This window comes from Triticum urartu, chromosome 2A, assembly GCF_056163025.1.
Source record: "Triticum urartu cultivar PI428250 chromosome 2A, HENAU_Tu73, whole genome shotgun sequence".
Classification (NCBI taxonomy): domain Eukaryota; kingdom Viridiplantae; phylum Streptophyta; class Magnoliopsida; order Poales; family Poaceae; genus Triticum; species Triticum urartu.
Window position 1 is genome coordinate 343,272,651 of NC_141874.1, and position 11,485 is coordinate 343,284,135.

General features: G+C 46.5%; 1 protein-coding gene across 4 annotated transcripts in view; it reads right to left on the bottom strand.

Annotated features, from left to right (window-relative positions):
• Positions 1 to 2,560: 2,560 nt before the first annotated feature.
• LOC125537133 (AUGMIN subunit 3) overlaps positions 2,561 to 11,485 on the bottom strand; it is a 44,186-nt gene continuing 35,261 nt past the window's right edge. For 2 of the 4 annotated variants that reach the window (XM_087543850.1, XM_087543847.1), the window contains 10 exons: positions 6,602 to 6,733; positions 6,186 to 6,255; positions 5,615 to 5,672; positions 5,471 to 5,526; positions 5,233 to 5,388; positions 3,643 to 3,754; positions 3,423 to 3,573; positions 3,141 to 3,216; positions 2,972 to 3,067; positions 2,561 to 2,868 (listed from right to left, as the gene is read on the bottom strand). In XM_087543850.1, the coding sequence (XP_087399976.1) occupies positions 2,740 to 2,868; positions 2,972 to 3,067; positions 3,141 to 3,216; positions 3,423 to 3,573; positions 3,643 to 3,754; positions 5,233 to 5,388; positions 5,471 to 5,526; positions 5,615 to 5,672; positions 6,186 to 6,255; positions 6,602 to 6,733 (1,036 nt within the window). In that variant the 3' untranslated portion in view covers positions 2,561 to 2,739. The remainder of the gene's footprint in view (positions 2,869 to 2,971; positions 3,068 to 3,140; positions 3,217 to 3,422; positions 3,574 to 3,642; positions 3,755 to 5,232; positions 5,389 to 5,470; positions 5,527 to 5,614; positions 5,673 to 6,185; positions 6,256 to 6,601; positions 6,734 to 11,485) is intronic. The other 2 variants (XM_087543849.1, XM_087543848.1) reach the window with 2 other exon arrangements.

The window sequence follows — 11,485 nt, forward strand, 5'->3', positions numbered from 1 at the left end:
GCACAGCAATATCTGCTCTGAATATTATGACTGAGACTCTCAGTGACAAATATTTAGGTTTGCCAGCTAATGTGGGTATGGACAAGTCTGATTATTTTCAGTGCCTGATTGATTGTATATATTACCGTGAAAATTAGTGGATGGAAAGAAAAATTATTATCCACGAGGGAAGGAAATCCTTCTCAATTTTGTTGTACATTCGCCTTTACAATTCCTAAAAAAACTTGCAAAGGATTCGTTGACGCGATGACACATTTTTGGTAAGTGACAAGGACAATCGGAAGTGGATCCATTGGATGGTTGATGGAAAATGTACATTTCCGAAAATCAAGGGGGCATAGGTTTTTGTGATGTTCATTGTTTCAATCTGGCGATGTTGACAAAATAAGCATGGCATCTTCTTGAGAACCCGGAGTCCTTATGTGCTACCATTTTGAATACTAATTTAAAAGGGAGCCTCATTTACCTGGCAAAGTATCATGGCATGCTGGGAATGGTCAGAATATTGATATTTGGGAACATGTTTGGATCTTGAATTGTGCTAATAGAAAATTTATCACTTGTAAAAGGGGATATATGATATCTAAGGTTTTTGATTTAATTCATCATGTCACTAATAACTAGGATGAAAATCTGGTTAGACAAATGTTGTGGCCAATTGATGCACAACAAGTCCTCGCAATACCTCTTCCTCAACATGACATGTTGAATTTGCGAACCAACCTGTGGTTGGATGGTTAGAGGGACTGTGGTATCCCCAGCTCACCAGGGTTCAAATCCTGGTGCTCGCATTTATTCCTGAATTTATTTCAGGATTTCTGGTGATGCGCATTTAGTGGGAGGAGACGTTCCCGTCGACGACGAGGTGCCTACGGTGACTTCGTAAATCTCAAGATGATATGCCGGCTCAGTCTTTCAGAGATGCTCATAGGGATAGGGTGTGCGTGTGTGCGTTCATATGAGTGAGTGTATGCGCGTGTATATGAGCGCTTGCGTCTGTACTAATGTTTAAAAAATGACATGTTGAATTTTGTTGCTTGGATCTATTCAAAAAATGGTATATTTTTCGTACGGTCAGCTTATGTTGTGGAATGAGAGCACCAACACATAAGGAAACGAGCACCAACACACAAGGAAACTTGGACGTACTAATGAAACGGGACAAATCATAGTTAATTCTATTTGGTTTAAGATTTAGCGCAGATTGCATGACTCTCCCATGTCACATTACACTAGCTAATAGACACCTAAAAGTTCCACCCCAATGCTCATTTTGTTCCTCTGGATCAGAAGATACAGAGCATCTGTGGCTTCAATGTCCAAAGCAAAGGAGGTTTGAAAAAAAAAATGGGGATGGATGAAGTAATTAAAAAGAGCTTGTGAAGTTGATCATGCTGGTGAAGGTGTTCTTGAGTTTTACTCTTTCTGCATAAGCATGCTATTTTGGGTCTTTAGAATGCTCACTAGATGATCGTTCTTGAGTTTTTATTCTTTCAGCCGAAGCAAGCTATCTTGGGTCTTTAGAATGCTCGTGAGTTGATCGCCATTACGGCCTAGTACTTAAGTCGTAAACTGGTGCATGAGAAGAAAACTCAATATGCTAACCAGAGTTCTATGGGGATATGTGCTCTAAAGACAAACTATGTCATTGTGTTCTCTCCAAAGTCTACAATGAAAAGAGGGGGTTGGATCCAGCATCTTACAGCTTTTATAAAACTTAACGTGGATGCTTCTTTTGATCATGACCTGCTTGGACGCACGGCTAGAGCTGCCTTAAGAGATGATAAAGGCAAATTCATTATAGGGGGTAATTAGAGAATTAATTGGTATACATATGCCGTCCTCAAGGCTGAAGCTTTGGCACTAAGATAAGGCATATACTTACGCAAAAGGCGGGTTACAATTGCCTCGGTCATTAACTTAGATAATTTGAAGATCATTGAAACCATGAAGAATGGAGGACGGTCTACAGGAACGTCACGGCAATTTTTTATGATTGTTATTATTTGGGGCATGTGTATTTTCTAAAAAAAAATCCTAGATGAAAACATAACAGAAAAGTTGGAAAACTCTTTGCTTTGGATCTATTTATACATTTCGAGTATATTGGCAATTCCAAAAAACTGCACATACTACGATTATAGTATAATCACGAGCGGTTGTATATGGCCCTATCGTCTAGTAGTGCCCCTATCATCTAGTGGTTCAGGACATCTCTCTTTCAAGGAGGCAGCGGGGATTCGACTTCCCCTAAGGGTAGGGAGTATTATGAAAGGAGGTTAAACATAGATTAGCAAAAACCCTAGGAGTATTATGAAAGGAGGTTAAACATAGATTAGTAAAAACCCTAGAATAAATTCTTCTTGGGTCGATGCCCGAGTGGTTAATGGGGGCGGACTGTAAATTCGTTGATAATGTCTATGCTGGTTCAAATCCAGCTCGGCCCAAACCAAAAATCTAGGGCTTCGTGAATACTAGTTTTGAACACTCTTTTAGGGAAGCGAATAAGGTTGCTCATGAGCTTGCTAAGCTAGCTAGATTTTCTTTGACTAGTGACTAGTTTTAGGAGGCTTCGGGTGAAATTGTACCCTCCTCGTAAACGATGTACTTGTTATTTTGAATGAATAAGTCTTGTGTTTTCAAAAAAAAAAAAAAACTCCGGAGGAAAGACTTCGAGCTGAGCAAGACAAGAATGCAAACAAGACTCTGCACTTGCCTTATTGACCACCCTACCCAACATTACTCCGGGATTCCTCTAACACGAGAAGTCAGCTCTCTGACTTGATTCTCAAGCCGTCCTGGATGGCAGAAGAAATCGGCGAATACGCGTCTCTCCTGCTGTGCATTGCGTGAAGGCTGCTGTAACATCTGCACAACATTTGTAAATATTGAAGTGATGACTGAATCCATACAGAACTACACCAAAAATGCTAAAACAGCTGAGTGCTACCAACACGAGGAAGCAACAGACCTTGGTCTTTTCCTCTCGAGCCATCATTACTTCATTAACAGAAGCAGAGACTTCATAGCTGATCATTTCCAATTCTTCAAGTGCTTGCGCCAGTGGCTAAGTAAAACATGGTGAGCTACTAGCAACGGAACAGAGTAGGAAAGGGTAGACAGATGCGATGAGAATGTACCCATGGTGTAAATTTTGGTAGCATATGTGTAACGGGTACAGATAAAATCTGCTCGAGTATTTGGACCATCCTGCATCTGCAAAATTATGAAAAATCATGGGAGTGATTGCATCTAACATATAACTCTATCAACACAACTTTTGTCAATGTCTCAATGAGTATTAGTGTGAACCTCCTCTTGCTGATGTGCAGTAAGCAAGATTCAACCACCCAATATATTGAAGAAAGGTGAAATTTATCTAGGGAAGAAATGTTTTGTGCACAATTGAGAGGTCAACTCACTGTTCATCGATAAATCTTCCCCGTTCACGTGGAAGAACATTTTCAAGCTCATGCTGATAACAGTGGAGCTCATCCTCCAACTCAGATATCTGCTCAACCAAAGCACATGCTGAAACATATGTTGGTGTCATTGTTTGAGAACCTACAAAAACTGGGAAGAATGAATTATTCCTACTTCCAGTAGGTTGCACCATATGATTTGTGCAAAAACCCTGCTTACCTGAGTAACTGCTAAGAATATCCCTCACAGCATGGAGAAAAGTATCCCGGTCATCAATAGACCCTTCTTCGATCATGCTAGACGCGGCTTCGCCAATTAGATGATATTGGTCCTATGTATTGTGCAGTATATACTCTATTTTATAAGAGTGTACACATGAAGTGAATATTAACAAGCTAAACTACACCATTAACTTTCAAGTGAATATAGTCAGGCTGCAGGTGGGACTCCCCGTGGGCGTCCCACCTCGACCCACTCCGTCCCATTAGAAATTGGTGGGTACAGGGGGACAAGCCACGAAAACTTAGCAGAGTTAAGTGGGTAGAAGTGGGAGTCCCGCCAAATGAACCAATCATCAAGAAAATGAGATGAACGTAACAATAAGCAACAGGGTAAGAGAATGCCATGGAGCTTGCCCTCGCGCCGAGGTACCCATGTTCTGTTCTGCGCCCGGCTGGTGGCGACGAAGCTGCCCAACTACTGCGCGTGACTGGCAGCGTTCGTGCCGGAGATGCTGCCGGGCCCGAGCTACAACGCGGAGAAGATCTTCGACACGGTGGTGTGGCAGACGCGGTGCCACCTCACCAGCTGCAGGAACAAGGACGAGATCCTGGCGAGGCTCCACAAGATCGAGGCCGACAAGCAGAAGTACACGGAGGGCGTGGAGCAGCACCATCGCGGAGAAGGCAGCACTGCTGGGCGGGCAGCTAGGGGCGGCCCTGGGCCAGGATTACAGGCGGCGCTGGGCGGTGCTGGGCGAGTTCTTGGAGGAGCTACTGCTGTTCCTCGCGCCGACGGACAACGTGGACATCCACACCGAGGTGCTCGGCACCGGCAACGAGTTCATGATGCAGCTATGGGTGCTGCTCGCCCACGTCGGTGTGCTCGACTGCCCGGCACCCAGTGCCGCCGCAATGCGTGATCGGTTTTAGCTCCGAACAAACAGGAATACATGGTGGTGGGACATGGGAGATGTCGAAGAACTCAACTTTCCATCGATCCAGTGCAATTGATAGGGATTGTGCACCTGCGCAGCCGTCCTCTTTGTTGTTCTTCGTCAAGCCTGAGCTGGTGATGTCATCGAATTCTTCCGGTGCCTCGTCCACGGAGGGGCGCCGGCTCAACTGGTGGGTTTCCTCAAGGCCGGCCCGGAGGATGCCCTGGTGCACTACTACCCCATGGCTGGTCGCCTGCAGGAGCTCCCACACGGGAAGAAGCTAGTGGTGGACTGCACGGCGGAGGTGGTGGTGTTCGTGGAGGCGTACGCCACGTGCGGCTGGAGGAATTCGCCAAGCCGCTGGTGCCACCATACCCCTGCGTTGACGAGCTCATGTGCGACGTGGGTGATACGGGAGCTATCGTCAGCAAGCCGTTGCTCTAGAAACTAACCGAGGGCTAGAAGAAGTGGGTCTAGTGGGTTCCCGATGGGTTAAGTGGGATAGCCCATCAATATTTTGCAGTGTTCCACGGGTGCCCACTAAACACTTTTAAGTGGGATGGGTGGATGAGTCCCACCGCAGCCCACTCCCACCTGCAGCCTGAAATATATGAGTGTACACACAGTGATAAAACAGCAAGCAGTACAAATACCAGGCGACTATTGACAGCTAATACGTAGCTCTGCAGCTCCATTTCTGTAGCTTTCAACAATGAATAGGCACTCGAAATTTTTGTCCGTCTTTCAAGCTGGCAGGCTATCGCCAGAAACCGATGAGCAGCAAGCTGATTCACCAAATGATTGATGAACTGCGACAAAGAAGAAATGTCTACATTATCACTTAGTTTGGTAGGACGTCGGTCTCCACCAGAACAGGGTAATAGCAAGTACCCTTTTTTGCTGGCTTATGTAGCATTCCTGGCGATGAACAATCAAGTTATGATCCCCTAGAAGGTCATAGGTAGCAACATGAAGCACCAAGCTCAATACCGCAAAACACTTTCAAATGCTTACTGAGTCATGACAAGATCACACCTTGCAGAATATTTGCACCCTCAAGTCGAGCCAGGTCAGAACACAAGCTCGCGACAGTCTAGAGAAAAGAACAATGAAAAGAGACCATTAATTATGACACAATCTAGCAAACAAAATAGAAACATGGCAGATAAAGTACGGGTTAGCTAAATTAGGGGCAAACATATAATTTTTACTTGAGACAGTGGGAAAAGAGTGTATTGGGACTATGGATTGAGGATACAAGCTCCTTAATAGACAAATAAGCTATCACGCTCATGGTCTGTAGGTACACTCTTCACAAAATTTAGCTTCATTGTCCATTCATGTAGTAACTCCACTGAAACAGCCATGAGCTCGTGATATGACCAAGGTGTCTAGGAAAAACTATTCCCACTGCCTCCTATATTTCCCTTATCCGGCAGGGGCCTGTAACATATCATCGATAAAGCACATAATGCTCATAGGAATAGAACATTATTCACCCAAGGCATCAAACAGTCAGCTTAACAATTCTGAAGCATCCATAGAGGAAAAAACTTTTAGGTGGTTCATGATATATTAGGAACTAAATTCTTGTTTTAGAATATACCTCGGATAGGCATTCCTGCACTTGAAGGGAGAGATCCTTCAGCTCTTCTGTAAGTTCAGAATTTCTCCTCCTGAGAACGAAATAAGAAAATCCACAATACAGCAGATACATAAGTTATGGAATTATACAAATTCAGAACAGCACATAAACAAAAGCTCCACTGCAGTACCATATAACAAGGATAAAATACACACAGCCTAACCATTTTCATACAAAAAAAAAGAAGTGTTCTCTACAAGACTTTATTCAATCTCTACTTATTGTGCCCAAGCTACGGAAGTAAAATTAGTGACGACAGCAAGAACCAAGCAGTTCCCTTATTAGAGATGGCCAAGAAGGAATATACATTGTTCTGAAAACTTCCATTCTCAAATAATTATATTATGCTAACTCCAGTTTACTATTGTCATACATACCTTAGAGAATGGATGTCTTCATGAATATATGAGTGTTGGGATGCCAACTGAGCTCTCAGCTTCGAAAGTGTAGCCTCCTCATTAGCATGTTCCATTTGTGCTTCGATGTACTGTTTTTTACTTTTAGCAAATCTTTTAATAGGAGAGAAGCCTTAGTACAACAAGTAGAATGGCTCTTCAATTTGATGGTGACTATAAGGTAGACTGTTAAAAGATAATATCCAACAGACATCAAAACGTCAAAGAAGAGATATAAATCTGAGTCCATGTCATGTGGTATCTGAAGGAACACTCGAGTACTTATATCTGTCATAGATGTTGAATTTCCGACATACATTTTTAAAGAAAGGGGTGAACAGTGGACGCAGCAATTCGGCTTCCGAGCTCATCTGCTCCCTTGCGTGAACAGTAAAAGAATACTAGAAAAATTCAAAAAAAAATCTGATTTTTTTTGCATGGAAGATGTTCGACTGCGTGATGTCCATGCCAAATTTGGTGGTGTTTGGACATCTGAGTAACTCCCAGAAAAAAAAATTGGGGTCTGTGAGAAAGTTTACTGTTCACTCACTGTTCGGACCGATTGTCTTTTTTGCCACGAGCTCCTCAAATGTCCGAACACGATGAATTTTTTTCCCGAACAACACGCATTCGAGTGTCTTGGTTGACAAAAAAAATCAGATTTTTTTTATTTTTCTAGTATTGTTTTATTTTACTATTCACCGAGAGTAGATGAGCTGAGTTCAGGAATGAATTAATAAGGCATAAATTGATACCAATGGATATTCAAATGCACTTTCTTGAGATTATGATTTGTATTAAGGAAAATTGTATACAAAATTTAAGGTCAAAATTCAAATTTGAATAGTCAAAATACACCTATCATTTTGAAATAGAGTGTACTAACTATTATCTCCTACATGATCGCTACCATGGTCATTTTCCTTAACGGATCCTTAATCCCAGCGCATGACCAGAATATGCCTTAGGAAAAAAATGGGGGGAGCAGAACTTTTTCGAGAAAACACAAAAGCCTCGCGTTTAGATGCATTGATAGAGAGGAGTTTGCACAAGCCCTCGGAAGAGCAACACCCGATGTATACAACGCCACACCCCTAGCCGCTAGGTGCTGCCACCACCGGAAGCAAAGCCGGTAGATCATGCACTCTTGCCATCACCCATTGCCCCGCCTCCGCCTTTACCGTGTCAAGGAGACGAGCTAAGCTGACCAGAGCGTTGTCAAAGATGATCGCACTGCAGTGCTTACAAATGTACCAGGCCATCAGCATTAAAACCATTGAAGGCCTTTCCAGGCCAAGGTGGGGACGAATCGGCAATTTTGTTGCCACTAGTCCACGAAGGCATCCCCCTCAGCAGAGGGGGGGGGGGGTCCGTAGATCAGATCCAGGAGAGCACCTCATGACACGCACTGTCGGTGTCTAAGAATCGGACATTGTGCTGTTAGCTACAATACTTTTGAGAATTCAGCCAGGGACTGAACACGTCTAGCTTCCTAGGTCATGATCGATCGAAGGAGAAAGAACGGGAGGAAGAACACGCAAGAAATACCCAGGTTCAGGCCACCGTGTTGGTGTAATACCCTACTCCTGCATTTGCCCTTTATTTCATATGGTGACTGGCTACAATGTGTGACTTGTGTTCTCCATGAATCAGTCACCCCTGTTGAGGCCGCAGCCTTCCCCTATTTATAGTGCCTCACGGGGCCCCTCGCGGAGGCTCTCATTGGCTAAATATTTGACTGAGTAGGCTGGCTCTAGCTTGTATCCGCGGAGTATGGTCGTCTGCGCCACGCGCGCACATGCTTGTGATGATGGTTCCCGGAGCATCGCATTGCACCGCAGATATTCTCCTGCTTCTTTCCTCGTACAGTGCGGTCAGTGCTAGGGTACCGTCCCTGTAGCAATATACAATGGATGGCTGCAGGCGGAGAAAAGCTCTGCTCGAGCCTGTTGAGTATTATGATTATTAGGAAACAAAGGATAGACTAGGAATTATTCTAGCTTGTCTTGTACTCCAAGATGGTCATGTACTCCTATATATACGCCCACGAGACTCAAGCAATACATCAACAATTCCACCGGTCCTTCTCTATTCCCTTTTAACATGGTATCAACCTAACCGATCCAAACTCTAGCCGCCCCCCGCCACTTCTGCAGCGCGCCGCCCCCGGAGCGGTCGATCTCCATAATCGCCATCGGGGGCCGCGCCGCCCGTATCTAGGGTTCATGCGCCGGTCATGTTGATCGGCAGCACTAGAGTCTTTTTCCCGATCCTTGATCTGGGTTTCTCTCTCTCGCCGGTCGTCTTGATCGGCGTTTTTTTTTTGGTTTTCGATCTTAGATCAGCTTGCGTCGCACGCCGCCGTTTGTCATCTACGTGCCTCTACTCCGACCTTGGTGGAGACTCCACCGGCATCTTCGACTGGAACGGTTGCTACGCTGCGCCCAAGGCTTCACACGTGCCCATGAAGGCGAGATATTTCTCGTGCGCGGGCTGTTGTGCTCGCCTGCTTAGGCGTGCATGCTGGCTCATAGATCCATCACGTATTCACGTGGCCGGTGCCAGTGTTCACGCACGCTGCATCATGCATGGGCGTGGCTACTCGTGTGGCTGTCTCCGTCTGGTGCGAACTTCTGCATCGTCCGGCCACGCGGACGCGCCGCGGGTGCCTCATCGTCTGTCGTGCCTTCGGTTTGTTCAACCGTATGTGTATATCTCTGCAGGACTGTAACAGCCCAAAAGTGATGAGTCCCACTTTGTAATATATCCAACCTTTGTCATGATCTATTTCCATGTGGGCATCGATATATATGACTTCAGCTTCTTGTTTTGCATTGTTTCTTTTATTTGTTGCATGCCATGCCCACCATTTTTTATGTTGCATTGTGCCTCTTGTCATTTTGCATTTCATCATGCTCATCATGTGCATTGCACTCTTCTTGTGTTGTTGCTAGCTCTATGCATATGACCCATGCACCATCACCTCTCCCTTCCTTCTTGTTTCTTTTATTTTGCAAGTGAATTCTTCTCTGCCCCATTAAATGTTCATTCTTTCCTTATAAATCTTGCACCTTGCCTACAACCTCTCTGTCAAACTGCAGCTCATTTGAAGTTGGTTTGGTTGAGTTCAAAAATGGAGCAACTTTGAATTAACTTGGTTTATTTTTCTATCTCTAAAAATGTCTAAAAATGTCCAAAACAACTTTGAAGCTAGAGACGGTACGCCAGGGTGCCGATGCGCTCGGTGACGACGAACGGTCCAAAGAACTTATATGCCAATTTGCGGCATGGGTGGTTGGCGACGGAGGATTGCGCGTACGGCTGCAGCTTGAGGAGAACTTGTTCCCCGACGTCGAAGGCGCGCTCCGCCATGTGCCGATCTGCTTGTTTCTTGAAGCGGTGTTGAGCTCGTGCAAGCTGGGCGCGTAGCAGCTCCGTGTGCATGGCCCAGTCCAACTCAGCCGCCGGGGTGCCATCCGGCAATGCAGAACTCAGGTGCGGCAGACCCCCCAGGTTGGGTTCTTTTCCGTATAAGGCCTTGAAAGGGGAGCAGTTCAGAGAGGAATGGTGCGTGGAATTGTACCAGAATTCTGCCGTCGGAAGCCATTTGCGCCACTGCTTGGGAGTGCCGTGAACTGCACAGCAGAGATACATCTCCGGACATTGATTGACGCGCTCCATTGGCCGTCAGTTTGCGGGTGGTACGCCATCGAATACAGCAGCTTGGTCCTGGCGGCGGCAAGGATCTCACGCCACATCACGCTGGTGAAAACTTTGTCTCTGTCGGAGACGATGGAATGGGGGACGCCGTGCAGCTTGATGACGTTTTCCCAGAAGGCACGGGCTACCTGCGCCGCGTTGAAGGGGTGGCAGAGCGGGACAAAGTGCACGTACTTGGTGAGCCTGTCAATGACGACCATGATTGCGTCATATCCTTCTGACTTTGGTAGTCCTTTGACGAAGTCCATGGTCAAATCATGCCATGGCTCCTGCGGTATGGGCAAAGGTTGAAGTTTGCCGACCAGGTGCGTGCGCTCGTGCTTAGCATGTTGGCATATTGTACACTGTCTGACGAAATCCTCAACTGCGCGCTTCAGTCCTGGCCACGTGAACAGCTTGCGGACGCGGTGGTAGGTGGCCGTGGCGCCAGAGTGGCCGCCGACGGTGCTGTGGAGGAGCGCGGAGATCAGCTTGGTCTGCAGTGCGGAGTTTGTGCCGATCCATAGGCGGCCGCGCTGCCTGATGACGCCTTGCTGCAGGGTGCGGCCTTGGTCATTCGTGTTCAAAATGGCGGGCTTGGCGAGCAGCTCCTGTGCGTCCGGGTCAGTCTTGTAGGAGTTGGCGACCTCCTGGAGCCACTGGGGTTGACACATGGAGAGCGCGTCGAGCGCCAGGAGGTGGCCGACTCGAGACAGCGCATCCGCAGCAGTGTTTTCGGTGCCCTTTTTGTAGCGGAAGGAGAACTGGAGACCGACCATCTTGACCATGGCCTTTCTTTGGAGTTCAGTTGCCGGTTGCTGGTCACCTAGGGCACAAAGGCTCTTGTGGTCAGTGAAGATCTCGAATGGGGCATGCTGGAGATATGGTCGCCACTTGTCGATCGCCATCATCACCGCTAGAAATTCTTTCTCATATGTGAAAAGCTTCTGGTTGCGCACTCCCAGCGCCTTGCTGATGTAGGCCACGGGGTAACCATCATGCGTGAGTACCGCACCCACGCCCGTGTCCCAGGCGTCGGTCTCGATGGCAAACAGGCGGTTGCAGTCTGGGAGCGCGAGCACGGGCGTGCTCACCATGGCCTTCTTGAGCATGACGAAACCGTCCTGGGCCTTGTCGCTCCACTGAAATCCCTTCTTGGTAAGCAGC